The sequence below is a fragment of the Salmo salar genome, chromosome 06, assembly GCF_965601325.2.
Source record: "Salmo salar chromosome 06, fSalSal1, whole genome shotgun sequence".
In the NCBI taxonomy this organism is placed as follows: Eukaryota; Metazoa; Chordata; class Actinopteri; order Salmoniformes; family Salmonidae; genus Salmo; species Salmo salar.
In genome coordinates, this window is record NC_138296.1 from 89160435 (window position 1) to 89177500 (window position 17066).

The 17066-nt window shown below is 45.6% G+C and overlaps 1 protein-coding gene across 1 annotated transcript in view; it reads right to left on the reverse strand.

Moving 5' to 3' along the window:
- LOC106608256 (uncharacterized) overlaps positions 1-17066 on the reverse strand; it is a 47274-nt gene that overhangs the window by 1086 nt on the left and 29122 nt on the right. Inside the window, exons 8-16 of the mRNA XM_014206108.3 lie at positions 17006-17066; positions 16383-16512; positions 15894-16040; positions 15656-15715; positions 15364-15484; positions 12069-12161; positions 3500-3551; positions 3172-3321; positions 1774-1855 (exon numbers count right to left, since the gene is read on the reverse strand). The exon at positions 17006-17066 is cut by the window's right edge and continues 28 nt beyond it. Coding sequence (XP_014061583.3) covers positions 1774-1855; positions 3172-3321; positions 3500-3551; positions 12069-12161; positions 15364-15484; positions 15656-15715; positions 15894-16040; positions 16383-16512; positions 17006-17066 — 896 coding nt within the window. The remainder of the gene's footprint in view (positions 1-1773; positions 1856-3171; positions 3322-3499; positions 3552-12068; positions 12162-15363; positions 15485-15655; positions 15716-15893; positions 16041-16382; positions 16513-17005) is intronic.

Here is a 17066-nt window from a genome sequence, read left to right on the forward strand (position 1 = left end):
GGAAAGGGGTTCGTTTTTTTCTATTAGGGACAGTATGCAAACAGTGTGACGCCCGTTGGTGCGTGTGAGTACCTGTGCTGTGTGTTTTGGGCTTTCGTGCCCTTGTGGATTGTGCAGATGATTACGGGTCTCGTCCCGTGCGTTAATCATTGTGCGCGTGTGTATTTTTTCGAGGTACTCCTCGCTCTTTTATTTGGGTCTCAACCCTGTGTTTTTTACGTGTTTGTTTGGTCTTCGTTCCCGTGCCATTACACGGCATGCCGGAACTTTCATTACGCGCACCTGTCCCCTATTCCCACTGATTAGTACTTGCATAATTAGTTAGTACTTGCATATATATATATATATAATATCTACAGTACCAGTAAAAAATGTGGACACAGAAACTCATTCAAGGGTTTTCTTTATTTTTACTATTTTTTACATTGTAAATTAATAGTGAAGACATTAAAACTTCGAAATAACACATATGGAATCATGTAGTAACCAAAAAAGTGTTAAACAAATCAAAATATATTTTATATTTGAGATTCTTCAAAGTAACCACCCTCTACCTTGATGACAGCTTTGCACACTCTTGGCATTCTCTCAACCAGCTTCATGAGGTAGTCACCTGGAATGCATTTCAATTAACGGGTGTACCTCGTTAAAAGTTAATTTGTGGAATTTCTTTCCTTCTTAATGCGTTTGAGCCAATCAGTTGTGTTGTGACAAGGTAGGGTTGGTTTACAGAAGATAGCCCTATTTGGTAAAAGACCAAGTACATATTATGGCAAGAACAGCTCAAATAACCAAAGAGAAACGACAGTCCATCATTACTTTAACACATGAAGTTCAGTCAATCTGGAAAATTTCAAGAACTTTGAAAGTTTCCTCAAGTGCATTCGCAAAATCCATCAAGCACTATGATGAAACTGGCTCTCATGAGGACCGCCACAGGAAAGGAAGACCCAAAGTTACCTCTGTTGCAGAGGATAAGTTCATTAGAGTTAGAGGAATTCCAGCCCAAATAAATGCTTCACAGAGTTCAAGTAACAGACAGATCTCAACATCAACTGTTCAGAGGAGACTGTGTGAATCATGTCTTCCTGGTCGAATTGCTGCAAATAAATAACTACTAAAGGACACCAGTAAGTGAAGAGACTTGCTTGGGCCAAGAAACACGAGCAATGGACATTAGACCAGTGGAAATCTGTCCTTTGGTCTAATGTGTCCAAATTTGAGATTTTTGGTTCCAACTGCTGTGTCTTTGTGAGACGCAGAGTAGGTGAATGGATGATCTCGCATGTGTGGTTCCCACCGTGAAGCATGGAGGAGGAGGTGTGATTGTGTGGGGGTGCTTTGCTGGTGACACTGTTTGTTATTTGTTTGGAATTCAAGGCACACTTCCAGGTGAAGCTGGTTGAGAGAATGCCAAGAGTGTGGAAAGCTGTCCTCAATGCAAAGGGTGGCTACTTTGAAGAATTGAAAATTGAAAATATATTTTGATTTGTTTAACACTTTTTTGGTTACTACATGATTCCATATGTGTTATTTCATACTTTTGATGTCTTCACTGTTATTCTACAATGTAGAAAATAGTAAAAATAAAGAAAAACCCTTGAATGAGTAGGTGTGTCCAAACTTTTGACTGCTACTGTATATATCTATATATCTCTCAGTGTTAAATGCCTCTATGTTCTCACCAGACCGTTAGGGTTGATGTGATTGATAGTGGATAGGGGTACTTGGGATTTATACTGGATGTCTATATTAAGTTTAAGTTGTTCTCACCAGACTATTAGGGTTGATCTTCCTAGTCTCCACCTTCTTGTCTGCTGTAATCTTCTTCACCGACAGCTGGGCCTCTTTCAGCCTGGGAGAAGGAGGGAAGAATGGGAAAAGAGGTTCACATCAGTCTCATAGTGAGAGTGCTGATCTAGGATCCTCTAAGATCATAGTGAATAAAATGATATGGACGGGGGGGACCTGATCCTGGACCTGCACTCCTACTCTGAGACACTTGATGCATACGGCCCCAAAAGACAAGCTCAGTCTCAGACAAGCTCAGTCTCAGACCTAGTCAAACAGGAGATTACTGTATGCTGTGTTAAGACATACAGACTACATACTAGATAATACAGGGTCACATTGTTCAAAAAGACAGACAGTCTAGATAGATATAAGAACAGTGTTTCTCAACTGTCAGTCGGTGGACCGGCAGCGTACATGTAGCGGGTCCCAGATGTGGGATGTCACATATCTTAGAGAGTTATCTTTCTGAATTAGTCACTTCTCAGGGAGATAGACTTTTATAAGCAAAATAATATATATCCAAGTCAAAATAATGTATATCCAAGTCAAAATAATGTATATGGTATGCCACTAAGCATATGTTTTTATCCAAAGTGATTTACTGTGAATTAACACAATTTCAGTAGGTGTAAGTGATTCCTGTGGGAATTGAACTTTTCTAGTCTAGGACATACAGGTGAACAGTAATTCATTGAGGTTGTAGGCGTAACTGACAAAGGTTCAAACCCCAGGGTGTTCTGCATGCCACAAGACTGAGTTAGCCCTCTAAGAAAAAGCCTAGGCATTAGGTCTCTCTCTCTCTCACCCCTCTCTCGCCTCTCTCTCTCTCTCTCTCTCTCTCTCTCTGTCACCCTCTCTCTCACCCACCCCTCTCTCTCCCCCCTCTCCTCTTTCCCCCCTCTCTCTCCCTCTCTCTCACCCCCTCTCTCTCCCTCTCTCTCACCCCCTCTCTCTCCCTCCTTTCTCACCCCTCTCTCCCTCTCTCTCACCCCTCTCCCTCTCTCTCACCCCCCTCTCTCCCCCTTCTCTCGCCCTCTCTCCTCCACCCCTCTCCTCTCTCCCCCTCCTCTCTCCCCCCTCTCTCTCCCTCTCTCACCCCCTCTCTCTCACCCCTCTCTCACCCTTTCTCTCACCCACCCCTCTCTCTCTCTCTCTCTCTCTCTCTCTCTCCCTCTCCTCTCCCCCTTCTCTCTCCCTCTCTCTCCTTCTCTCTCACCCCCTCTCTCTCTCTCTCTCTCACCCCCCCTCTCCCCCCTCTCTCAACCCCCTCTCTTTGTCTCTCTCTCCCCCTCCCTCCCTCTCTCTCTCTCTCTCTCTCTCTCTCTCTCTCTCTATGTCTCTCTCTCTCTATGTCTCTCTCTCTCTCTATCCACACACCTCTCTTTGGATATATTCTTGTTCTCTCTCTTCCACCTGGTCTTGAAGTCGGTACAGAACTCAAACCACAGCATAAAGAAGTGACCTGTCGCCACTTCAGTCTCTCCTGTCTTGGGCTTCAACCCTAAGAACGTCACCAGCTCGTGGAAGCTGAGGAATGGAGATAAGGGAAGATGGTGTTAGAACTTCAGGTCCAGTGAATCTCTTGTATAAAGTCATTTAATTACTGTAGAGAGCAGTATCACCTTGTGGAACTCTTCAATGAAACCTACAATGTTATACATACTACAAAGAAGGGAAGTAGAAAGAGAGAGGTGTGTTTTCAAACCTTTTTTGTGCAAACATCAACTGGGCATGCACTTCATCTTGTTCATTACTCGCTGCAAATGAAATATACACAATTGTATAACATTTAAATGAACATAAATCTTCTTTCCTCAAAGTGTATTGTACAGTACATATACCAGCATGCAAAGACAAGCACTGAGAACCTGTTGTGCTGTACAATGGTCTTGTCAAATGGAGTCATACAACCATTTTATTTATAAAAACACAAATGTTATCCCACAAAGGGGCCGCTCTTGGTGCCACTTTCCAATATGGTTATGTCTTGATCACGCACGCACGCACGCACGGGCACACACACGCACACACACTCTCTGTCTGTACAATTTCTCCCACCAAACGTTCCTCCTGTTTGTCTCTCTCCAGAGTCCCAGTACTCAATGCCAAATCTGCCTGATCCCTATCTGTATGTCTAGCCTCTGAACCCCACCGTAAGCTGTCTATCTCCCCCTCAGACCCTTATCTAGCCCCTAAAAAAGATGGAAGAGATATTCGCCATGGCAACAGGATGTACGCGTCCTTATCTGAGAGAGAGAAACAATTGAATAATTATGTCAGGAGCAATGTGAGGAGGGAGAGGGAAAGAGAGAGGGAGGGAGGGAGGGAGGGAGGGAGGGAGGGAGAATTAGAGAAGGAGGGAGAACGAGAGGGAGGGAGGGAGGGAGACAGAGAGAGAGAGACAGAGTGAAAGAGAGAGAGAGGGAGGGAGGGAGGAAGGGAGGGAGGGAGAATTCGAGAAGGAGGGAGAATGAGAGAGAGAGAGAGAGAGAGAGAGTGTGAGAGAGAGAGAGAAAGGGAGGGAGACAGACAGAGAGAGCGAGAGAGAGATAGAGAGAGAGAGAGAGAAAGGGAGGGAGGGAGACAGAGAGAGAGAGATAGAGAGAGAAAGGGAGAGAGGGAGACAGACAGAGAGAGAGAGAGAGATGAGGGAGGGAGAGAGAGAGAGCGATAGAGAGAGAGAGGAATAGATGGGTAAGGAAAACATATATACTCATAGTGAACACTGGGAGGCATGTTGAGATCAAAGGTTGGAACCGCTTCAGGGAACAGAAACAAAAACCTAAAAAGAACGAAAGGATTTAAGGAACAGAACCCAAACTGAAAACTAAAGAGATGTATACTGTTCTGGAACAGAAGCGTTATTTTAAAAGCATAGGAACCAGTTAATAACGTTATTTTATGTTCCGGGCATTTTTTTCAGTCCCACAAAAAAACGCAACAAAGTGCCAATGCAAAGCACTCACTCTGACTCAAACTTATTCCAGCATCTGCCTGCCTGCTGGAGGTCTTTGCCAGTGGGTGTGTAGGCTACCTGCCCCTCCTCTCTGAAGCGTGGGCTACTGTAGCCCCTCCCCCTCTGAAGCATAGGCTACTGTAGCCTCTCCCCCTCTGAAGCATAGGCTACTGTAGCCTCTCCCCCTCTGAAGCATAGGCTACTGTAGCTCCTCCCCTCTAAAGTATAGGCTACAGTAGCCCCTCCCCCTCTGAAGCATAGGTTACTGTAGCCCCTCCCCCTCTGAAGCATAGATTAGGGGAGTCTACTGATGACGTTACATAGGTTACTGTATTCTACTGATGATGTTACATAGGTTACTGTATTCTACTGATGATGTTACATAGGTTACTGTATTCTACTGATGATGTTACATAGGTTACTGTAGCCTACTGATGACGTTACATAGGTTACTGTATTCTACTGATGATGTTACATAGGTTACTGTAGTCTACTGATGACGTTACATAGGTTACTGTAATCTACTGATGACGTTACATAGGTTACTGTAGTCTACTGATGACGTTACATAGGTTACTGTAATCTACTGATGACGTTACATAGGTTACTGTAGTCTACTGATGATGTTACATAGGTTACTGTAGTCTACTGATGACGTTACATAGGTTACTGTAGTCTCCTGATGACGTTACATAGGTTACTGTAATCTACTGATGACGTTACAAGTGTAATTCAGAAATTAGGGAGCGATGTTTAGTTAGAGAATCGATTTACTTTTTCAATGCTAGTTAAGGACACTATAGTTATTACGTTTTATTAACTGCAAAAAGGGAAGACGGTTTTTTTATTATCTTGCTGCTCTGCACACACAAGCTTGTTTGCTCTGGTCCAACGTTAAACCAACTTAGAACTTCAAAGACATTCAAAGTTCCTCCATAGAAGCTGGTACTCTGTGGGTATAATTCAGTGGGCCCAATTCAGATGACGCATGTCACAACAAGACATCGAGAGCTTCAAGGCAAGTTTCCTCCATCCTCTCCCACTCTCTCCATCAACATTTCAGTTGCATCTCACAGCCTACACTGTGACTGGAAGCAGAGTGTGTGTTTGTCTTTCATTATGATTAAACCATGCTGTTATGACAAAATACAATTTGCTTTAAACAACTTTCCTATACAGATTACAATCACTTCCCCGCTCCACAGCAAGCTGCTCTATCCACACTGATTGGTGAAGTGATTTAATGTTATATTTCAGAGGATTAAAAAAGAACAGAAAGGGACGATAGAAACCCTTACTATTAGTTGTTGTTTGAACCGGTTCAGAACTTTATTTTGCTGGTCGGAACAGCGGAACAGAAGAAAAACAATAATGGTTCTGTTCAATAGGACTGGAACATCATTTTGGTTCCAACCCCTGGAACATCATTTTGGTTCCAACCCCTGGAACATCATTTTGGTTCCAACCCCTGGAACATCATTTTGATTCCAACCCCTGGAACATCATTTTGTTTCCAAACCCCTGGAACATCATTTTGGTTCCAACCCCTGGAAAATCATTTTGATTCCAACCCCTGGAACATCATTTTGGTTCCAACCCCTGGAACATCATTGTCACGTCCTGGCCAGTATAAGGGTTAATTGTCATTGTAGTTTGGTCAGGACGTGGCAGAGGGTATTTGTTTTATGTGGTTCGGGGTGGTGTTTTGGAAAAAAGGGCGTTTGATTTAGTATTTCCGGGTTTTTGGTTTATGGTCTATGTTTATGTATTTCTATGTGGAGTCTAGTGAGTGTGTTTCTATGGTTGATTAATTGGGGTTGGGACTCTCAATTGAAGGCAGGTGTTTTCTCTTTGCCTTTGATTGAGAGTCCCATATATTAGGGTGTGTTTGTGTTTGTCATTTGTGGGAGATTGTTCTTTGTCTAGCATGTATGAGCCTGAGAAGACTGTCAGTATATCGTGAGTTTGTTTTGTTGTTTTTTGGTAATCATTCTGAGTTAATAAATGTTCAAAATGAACAAAACCAGTCCTGCTGCATATTGGTCCTCCTTTTCCGACGATGATTTCGCCATATCGTCTGACGACGACGAAATCCCTGACAGAATCTCCCACCAAACCAGGACCAAGCAGCAGAGGAAGGAGCAGAGGGATTTTGAATTGGACAAACGGGAGAGATGGACATGGGAGCAAGTTATGGCCGGAGAGGGCCCATGGAGAATGGCTGGTAAGGACCGGGAACATTTCCGAGGATCACGACTGGCGTTGAAGCATGAGAGGCACCCCCAATAATTTTTTTGGGGGGGGCACACGGGTAGTTTGGCTAGGCCAAGGAAGAGCCAGAAGCCAGCTACCCGTGGTTATATGGAGGAGCGTATGAGGTGGAGGGCGCCATGTTTCGCTGAAGAGCGCACTATCTCACCCATACGCACGCACAGTCCGGTGCGCGTTATTCCAGCCCCTCGCAGGTGCCGTGCTAGAGTGGGCATCCAGCCTGGTAGGAGGATGCCTGCGCAGCGCATCTGGTCGCCGGTACGCCTCCTAGGACCAGGCTACCCAACTCCCGCTCTACGCACGGCAACCATCAGGCCCCTGCACAGCCCAGTCCGCCCTGTACGAGCACCCCGCTTGTACAGGGCTACTAGTTCCATCCAGCCAGGACGGGTTGTGCAGGAGGTAAGATCAAGACCGCCTGTGCGCCTCCATAGCCCGGTGTTTCCAGTTCCTGTCTCTCGTGCGGACCCGGAAGTGAGTCAGCCCAGTCCGACTCGTCCTGTTCCCGCTCCCCGCACTAGCCTGGAGGTGCGTGTTCCCAGTCTGGTACGTCCAGTACCAGCACCACGCACCAGGCTTCAAGTGCGTCATCCCAGTCCGACGTCGCTAGAGCTGCCCGTCAGTCAAGAGTCGCCAGAGCTGCCCGTCAGTCAAGAGTCGCCAGAGCTGCCCGTCAGTCAAGAGTCGCCAGAGCCGCCCGTCAGTCAGGAGTCGCCAGAGCCGCCCGTCAGTCAGGAGTCGCCAGAGCCGCCCGTCAGTCAGGAGTCGCCAGAGCCGCCCGTCAGTCAGGAGTCGCCAGAGCCGCCCGTCAGTCAGGAGTCGCCAGAGCCGCCCGTCAGTCATGAGTCGCCAGAGCCGCCCGTCAGTCAGGAGTCGCCAGAGCCGCCCGTCAGTCAGGAGTCGCCAGAGCCGCCCGTCAGTCAGGAGTCGCCAGAGCCGCCCGCCAGTCAGGAGCCGCCAGAGCCGCCCGCCAGTCAGGAGCCGCCAGAGCCGCCTGCCAGTCAGGAGCCGCCAGAGCCGCCCGCCAGTCAGGAGCCGCCAGAGCCGCCCGCCAGTCAGGAGCCGCCAGAGCCGCCCGCCAGTCAGGAGCCGCCAGAGCCGCTCGCCAGTCAGGAGCCGCCAGAGCGGCCCGACTGCCCGGAGATGCCAGAGTGGCCAGACTGCCCGGAGATGCCAGAGCGGCCAGACTGCCCGGAGCTGCCAGAGCGGCCAGACTGCCCGGAGCTGCCAGAGCGGCCAGACTGCCCGGAGCTGCCAGACGGCCCCATCGGCCAGGATCAGCCAGAATGGCCCATCGGCCCAGAGTCTGCCGATTACGAAGAACCAAGGGAGTCGAGCAGCAACCCTGAACTGAGTAAGCCTGACAATCCAGAACTTAACCTCTATGGGCTAGGTGGGACGCAAGCGTCCCACCCGTGGTGCACTCCATCAACAGCAGGTGCATTTCAAGAGCGGCAAATTTGAATCCAAATAAATGTCAAAATTCACATTTTTCAAACATACAACTATTTTACACCCTTTGAAAGATAAACATCTCCTTAATCTAACCACGTTTTACGATTTCAAAAAGGTTTTACGGCGAAAGCATAAATTTAGAGTATGTTAGGACAGTACATTTACAAGAGTTGTGTGTAATGTTTTGTCAATTCAAAGACAGGGTCACCAAAACCATAAAACCAGCTAAAATGATGCACTAACCTTTTACAATCTCCATCAGATGACACTCCTAGGACATTATGTTAGACAATGCATGCATTTTTAGTTCTATCAAGTTCATATTTATATCCAAAAACAGCGTTTTACTATGGCATTGATGTTGAGGAAATCGTTTCCCTCCAATAACCGGCAGTCAAGTCAGCATCACAAATTAAATAATTAAAATTAGAAAACATTGGTAAAATATTATATTGTCATTTAAAGAATTATAGATTTACATCTCTTGAACGCAATCAACTTGCCAGATTTAAAAATAACCTTACTGGGAAATCACACTTTGCAATAATCTGAGCACTGCGCCCAGAAAAATACGCGTTGCGATACAGACTAGCCGTCATGTTCCGGAGATCTAAAATCGAAAATACTATGTAAATAATCCATTACCTTTGATTCTCTTCATCAGATGTCACTTCCAGGTATCACAGGTCCATAACGAATGTAGTTTTGTTCAAAAAAGCTCATAATTTATGTCCAAAAATCTCCGTCTTGTTAGCACATGATCTAAGCCCGCCGGACTTCACTTCATGAACGAGGGGAAAAAATATATTTACGTTCGTTCAAACATGTCAAACGTTGTATAGCATAAATCATTAGGGCCTTTTTTAACCAGAACATGAATAATATTCAAGGTGGACGAATGCATTCTCTTTTATAACGTATTGGAACGAGGGTACCCAACATGAACTCGCGCGCCAGGTGTCTAATGGGCCATCACCGTTCCATGGCTCTTGTTCGGTCAGATCTCCCTCCAGAAGACTCAAAACACTTTGTAAAGGCTGGTGACATCTAGTGGAAGCAATAGGAAGTGCCAAAATATTCCTCAGCCCCTGTGTTTTTCAATGGCATAGGTTTAAAGGTAATACAACACATCAGGTATCCACTTCCTGTCAGAAAATGTCTCAGGGCTTTGCCTGCCAAATGAGTTCTGTTATACTCACAGACACCATTCAAACAGTTTTAGAAACTTTAGAGTGTTTTCTATCCATATATAATAAGTATATGCATATTCTAGTTACTGGGTAGGATTAGTAACCAGATTAAATCGGGTACATTTTTTTATCCAGCCGTGCAAATACTGCCCCCTAGCCCTAACAGGTTAAAATGATTAACGGTTCAATTAATGAGTCTGTATACAGGGTGGAGAGGAGGAGGTCTGCCCAGGATCCAGAGCAAGGGGAGTCTGCCTACGGTCCAAGGCTGATCGGGGTCGGCACTCTGGAGGACAATAGGCCGGAGCCTGAACCACCACCTGCATAGGTGGGTTGGGGGGGGGGGGGGTGTAGCACAAGTGCCGTCGGTGACGGCAGCCACCCTCCCTTCCCTCCCTTTAGTTTAGGGGTATTTTTGTTGTTGTTTGGGGTTCTTGTTTTTCTTGAGGTGCTTCCGGGGTTATCACCTTTGGGGGGGGGGGGGGGGGGGGGGGGGTACTGTCACGTCCTGGCCAGTATAAGGGTTAATTGTCATTGTAGTTTGGTCAGGACGTGGCAGAGGGTATTTGTTTTATGTGGTTCGGGGTGGTGTTTTGGAAAAAAGGGCGTTTGATTTAGTATTTCCGGGTTTTTGGTTTATGGTCTATGTTTATGTATTTCTATGTGGAGTCTAGTGAGTGTGTTTCTATGGTTGATTAATTGGGGTTGGGACTCTCAATTGAAGGCAGGTGTTTTCTCTTTGCCTTTGATTGAGAGTCCCATATATTAGGGTGTGTTTGTGTTTGTCATTTGTGGGAGATTGTTCTTTGTCTAGCATGTATGAGCCTGAGAAGACTGTCAGTATATCGTGAGTTTGTTTTGTTGTTTTTTGGTAATCATTCTGAGTTAATAAATGTTCAAAATGAACAAAACCAGTCCTGCTGCATATTGGTCCTCCTTTTCCGACGATGATTTCGCCATATCGTCTGACGACGACGAAATCCCTGACAATCATTTTGGTTTCAACCCCTGGAACATCATTTTGGTTCCAACCCCTGGAACATCATTTTGGTTCCAACCCCTGGAACATCATTTTGGTTCCAACCCCTGGAACATCATTTTGGTTCCAACCCCTGGAACATCATTTTGGTTTCAACCCCTGGAACATCATTTTGGTTCCAACTCCTGGAACATCATTTTGGTTCCAACCCCTGGAACATCATTTTGGTTCCAACCCCTGGAACATCATTTTGGTTCCAACCCCTGGAACATCATTTTGGTTTCAACCCCTGGAACATCATTTTGGTTCCAACCCCTGGAACATCATTTTGATTCCAACCCCCTGGTTGAGATGTTGGCTTTTTAGGAGCACCTTCTACATGAAGGGATACTGTTTAGAAATAACACCAATGGAAGTTTAAGTATATAAGAAGATGACTGACCAAACTATTGTGGAAAATTGGTTGGTGGTGTCACTATACTACTAACTACTGTTGTTGTGTTACTATACTACTAACTACTGTTGTTGTGTTACTATACTACTAACTACTGTTGTTGTGTCACTATATTACTAACTACTGTTGTTGTGTTACTATATTACTAACTACTGTTGTTGTGTTACTATATTACTAACTACTGTTGTTGTGTTACTATATTACTAACTACTGTTGTTGTGTTACTATACTACTAACTACTGTTGTTGTGTTACTATACTACTAACTACTGTTGTGTTACTATATTACTAACTACTGTAGTTGTGTAACTATACTACTAACTACTGTTGTTGTGTCACTATACTACGAACTACTGTTGTTGTGTTACTATACTACTAACTACTGTTGTTGTGTTACTATACTACTAACTACTGTTGTTATGTCACTATACTACTAACTACTGTTGTTGTGTTACTATATTACTAACTACTGTTGTTGTGTTACTATATTACTAACTACTGTTGTTATGTCACTATACTACTGTTGTTGTGTTACTATACTACAAACTACTGTTGTTGTGTTACTATATTACTAACTACTGTTGTTGTGTTACTATACTACTAACTACTGTTGTTGTGTCACTATATTACTAACTACTGTTGTTGTGTTACTATACTACTAACTACTGTTGTTATGTCACTATATTACTAACTACTGTTGTTGTGTCACTATACTACTAACTACTGTTGTTGTGTCACTATACTACTAACTACTGTTGTGTTACTATACTACTAACTACTGTTGTGTTACTATACTACTAACTACTGTTGTTGTGTTACTATACTACTAACTACTGTTGTTGTGTTACTATACTACTAACTACTGTTGTTGTGTTACTATACTACTAACTACTGTTGTTGTGCTACTATATTACAAACTGCTGGGGACTACAGTAGTCCTCCTTATTTCCCAGTGCTATAGGCTACTCACCAATCAGAACAAACGACTCCATTTTGTCCTTAAATGGCTGGAGATGTTCTTCAGATGAGCTGGAACACACCTTCTGAACTCCTTTCTCACACACTGGGAAAACAGGGGAAAAAAACACTGGTTCTTTTTCAATGAGACAACATTAACGCCCCACCAAGTTGAAAAGTGTGACAGCATGTTATCGTATTCATGTGACTGGGTGGGTGGAATGGTGTTACTCTGTGTTAGTGTCCGGGAGACTCCCTCAGGCTGTGTAACTCTCTGTCTCTGTAGTTAGTGATACTCCTCACAGCAGAAACCTCAGCGCCAGTGTTCTGTTCTCACCAGGCCCCGTTAATTCACACAGGCAGCTACAAAGCTGGTTTCCAGTCAAAGCTGGTTTCCCCACAGCAGCCATTCACAAACCCTGTTTATAGTTAAGCTAAGGACCGTCTTTGACCAACACAGAACAAAAGCTTTTCCTCTCTTCCGTCTCCTCTCTTTACCACTTCAACTGTTCTCTACTGTCGTTAAGTGTGCCCATATGATTCTATTACCCAGCCAGCCCCAGCTGTGGCAGTGCTGAGGACAATGCACCTCACTCTCTCTCTATTCCTTTGTACGTGTGTGTGTGTGTGTGTGTGTGTGTGTGTGTGTGTGTGTGTGTGTGTGTGTGTGTGTGTGTGTGTGTGTGTGTGTGTGTGTGTGTGTGTGTGTGTGTGTGTGTGTGTGTGTGTGTGTGTGTGTGTGTGTGTGTGTGTGTGTGTGTGTGCGCGTGTGTGTGTACGTCTGTGTGTGTGTCCAGAGACTTGGTGGAGTGTCTCTGATTCAGAGTCTCTGTGGAAGTGCCCTGGCGCCTTTCAGATACAGCTATAATCCTGCCCATCAGATCTGTCTCCGTGTCTTTGTGAGCCTGTACTGTACCGTTGCCAGCGATCAGAGTGGAGGGCGACCATCACTGTCCTTATGTAATCTGAGGGGGTACGTCTTATCAACCCAAACGCACCGCCCTATAAACACAAGCACGCACCCCCCCCCCCCCCCCCCCCCCCCCCCCCCCCCCACACACACACACACCCACACACGCACACACACACCCACATACACACTCATACACACACACCCACATACACACCCATATACACACACACACACACACACACACACACACACACACACACACACACACACACACACACACACCACACACACACACACACTCATACACACACACACACACCCACACACACACACACACACACACACACACACACACACACACACACACACACACACACACACACACACACACACACACACACACACACTCATACACACACACACACGCACTCATATACACACACAACATAGACGTACGTATACTACAATCTGTGGCCCCCCAGATGTGTGTTGCAGATGCCCTTCTCTCTACCTCTCAACACGACCAGGTCTTATCACTGAGAGTCCCAACCACCATCTCTCCCTCTAACTCAGGAGCCTTTTGTCCTGCTGTTTCAACCTCCCTCATGCCTGGGTTGAACCAAGCCTTTGTTTTGATCTGTTCCCTTTTTAGATTGTGTGTGTGTGTGTGTGTGTGTGTGTGTGTGTGTGTGTGTGTGTGTGTGTGTGTGTGTGTGTGTGTGTGTACTTAGCTATTCTCTGCTCTCCTGTTGAAACATCAGTTTATCCCCACTGGGAAATATGAACTGTCAGCTGTAGTAATTGAATGAATCACTTTGCGGTGGTCTGTGCCTGTGCACAATACATTTACAATATATTGTTTCCTGAAAGAGTTTCCATTGAGTGTGATAACGACCACACTGTAATCTCTAGGTTCTAGAATGAAAGCTGTTCCTTTGTCAGGAAGGAAATCACATCTATTTGTGGAAGCACTGATTGGTCACACAGGTCAAGAGCTGCCCAATCACAGATGAGATATAACCTACATGAACAAACAAAAACACAACTCAAGAAGTGCGTTTGAGTTTGCTGTGAAGTGCATCAGCTGCTCAGTACTTCAACAGGACAGTAGTTCAACTCTATCTCAAAACACACCTGTTTCTCCAAAAGTAGACCTCTGTTTACCTGAGACTGAATGACCCTCTTCCTGTCTGAAAGGACCAAACACCGATCCAACACAAAATGCAAAAAAGAGAAAGTCTCGCTAGTCGCCACACAATGCAGATACCCGCCTCCACAGTTTACACAAATCCTGAATGAAAACAGTATTCTTTGTAATCTTATCTGGGTGATGATGATGGAGCGTGGCGCGGGGGCGGGTTGTAACCGTGGCTCCCAGCAGGCTGTATTATGACTGGGCCTGAAGACTGGCTCCTCCAGCTCCTGTGATACCCTGATTGGACGGTGAGCCAGAGGGAACAAACAGAGCAGCAGTAGGAGTGGAGCCACAGAGAGGGAGAGATAGAGAGACAGAGAGAGAAATGGTGGGGAGAGAGAGAGACAGAGAGACAGAGAGAGAAAGGGTGGGGAGAGAGAGAGAGAGATAGAGAGAGAGACAGAGAGAGCGAAAGAGAGAGAGACAGAGAGAGAGAGAGAGAGAGACAGAGAGAGAAAGAGAGAGAGACAGAGAAAAAGGGGGGAGAGAGAGAGAGACAGAGAGAGAGAGGGTGGGGAGAGAGAGAGGGAGACGAGAGAGAGAGAGAGAGAGAGGGTGGAGAGAGAGAGAGAGACAGAGAGAGAGAGCAAGAGAGAGAGAGACAGAAAGAGAGAGAGAAAGAGAGAGACAGAAAGAGAGAAAGAGAGAGACAGAAAGAGAGAGAACGATCGGCTGCCACCATCTGGGGTGCATCTATGTGCATCGATGCATCTAAACCAGGGTTTCTTAAACTATGAGTCGGGACCCAAAGGGGGGCCCTGGGCATGTTAGAGGTGAGTGGCGAGTTATGAGACTACATCTATAATCACACACTATTTCTTCTTAATTTGGGTCAACGGAGGACAATTTGGGTCACGGGAAGACGGTCAATTTCTCATTTGGGTCTGGAGCTGAAATGGTTTAAGAACACCAGATTTAAACAGTTGTTATCGAAGGCGAAACCACAGTGATAACCTTTGACTCTGGCACAGCAGGTGAAGCAGAGACTCCTTCTGTCAGTCAGTCGGCCTGCATGTCTCTGCCTGCATGTCTCTGCCTGCATGTCTCTGCCTGCATGTCTCTGCCTGCATGTCTCTGCCTGCATGTCTCTGCCTGCATGTCTCTGCCTGCATGTCTCTGCCTGCATGTCTCTGCCTGCCTGCCTATCTGTCTGTGTTGCTGATGTCACAGTGTTGTGACTAGGCATGAATGACCTCTGACCTGTCAGGTCTCGTCTCAGCTGTCTCAGGTCCTTGGTGATGTCTTCAAACTTGACCTGGGCAGCCAGGAACACATCCTGAGGCTCAGGGAGAGGGAAGACACTTCTCTCTGTTCCAGCGTTCTGGAGGGAAACAATAACAGCAACATCAGAGTGACAACAACAACATGACATTTGTTCTACACAGAAACAATGAAAAAAACAACTCCAGAATGACTAAAAACTCAAACACCCATAGACTAACTTCCAGTAAAATACATTTCAATAAAGTGATGAAGAAATGTTTGACATTACCTCGTCCAGGTTGCGGAGATAGTACGATGTCACATAGTCAACCAAACTGATACGATTGTCCTTCAAAAAACAGAAGAGAACAGAGAAGACAAAAGATCCACACTAACCACAAAGGAACCCAACACAAAACAATACATCTGTTCTTTATTCTGCTTTAAAATACTGTGAGCTGTAGGCCTTTACTAGGTCATATTACACACTCATCTAACTGTACTTCATCCTGTAACATAGCCCTTACCCTGCTCTTGACGTCCTTTAGTTTGGGCAGGATCTCCAGTCCAAAGCCGTCAGCCTGTCCTCTGGTCCTGTTGCCCCCGTTCATATGGTTCCCCAGGGCTAGAATCAGACCCATCACTTCCCTCACACTGGAGGTGTCCATCAGATCCTGGAGACAGAAATGCACTATCTACTGTTAACTAAACATAGTGTTCACTGTACTTCAGACTACTGAGACAAGTTACATTTACATTAATGTGATGGTGCGGCCGGTGACACTTTGCTTCTTGAAAGTCCAATATCTTGAAAACTTGATTGCTGACATGCAAAACATTTTAGGAATGTATCAACAGTGGACTAATGAAACAAATACCAACAGATAGTTTTGGAGGGGAGTTTCTCTATAAGACTCTTTATTTAGTCTGCAAAATGTGTTCTACAAGTAAAACACGTTTCCTGTGGTTTCTATGTTACCATCTAGTATGAACTAACATGAAGAGAGAGTTCCAACCTTGCAGACGCGAGAGACAATGTCCAACTTGTGCTGAATGGAGGCGATGGCGTCTATGAAGACAGACTGGAAGATGATACATGAAGCCCTGTCTGGGAAGTCTGGTATCTGAGATAACTCAAACAGGAACCTAGAGACAACACAGGTGACAGGAAGAGTGACATGTTGGATGTTACTTTGATGTTACTACCGTCTTTGTAAGATGGCGCCTTAGAGGCGTTGGCACCTTGAGGTGGAGCTAATCACGTATTCCCCAGCTACCGCTCTACACAGAATATAAAAAATGTGAAAAGGAATCGCATCGCCCTCTATCGTCTCCTTGTGGCGGGCCGGGCGCATGCACGCTGACTTTGGTTGCCAGCTTTACGATGTTTCCTCCGACACGTTGGGGCGGCTGGCTTCCGGGTTAAGCCGAGCAGTGTGTCAAGAAGCAGTGTGGCTTGGCAGGGTCGTGTTTAGGGGAGGACGCGTGACTCTCGACCTTCGTCTCTTCCGAGTCCGTACGGGAGTTGCAGTGATGGGACAAGACTGTAACTACCAATTGGATGTCACGAAATTGGGGAGAAAAAGGGGTACATTTAAAAACAAATGTGCGTGATAAAGAGGGAAAGAAGAACACTCACTGTTCAGGTTTGTCCAGCAGCTTGACCTGCTCCTCCTCGAAAGTTTGGTAGTGTTTCTTTA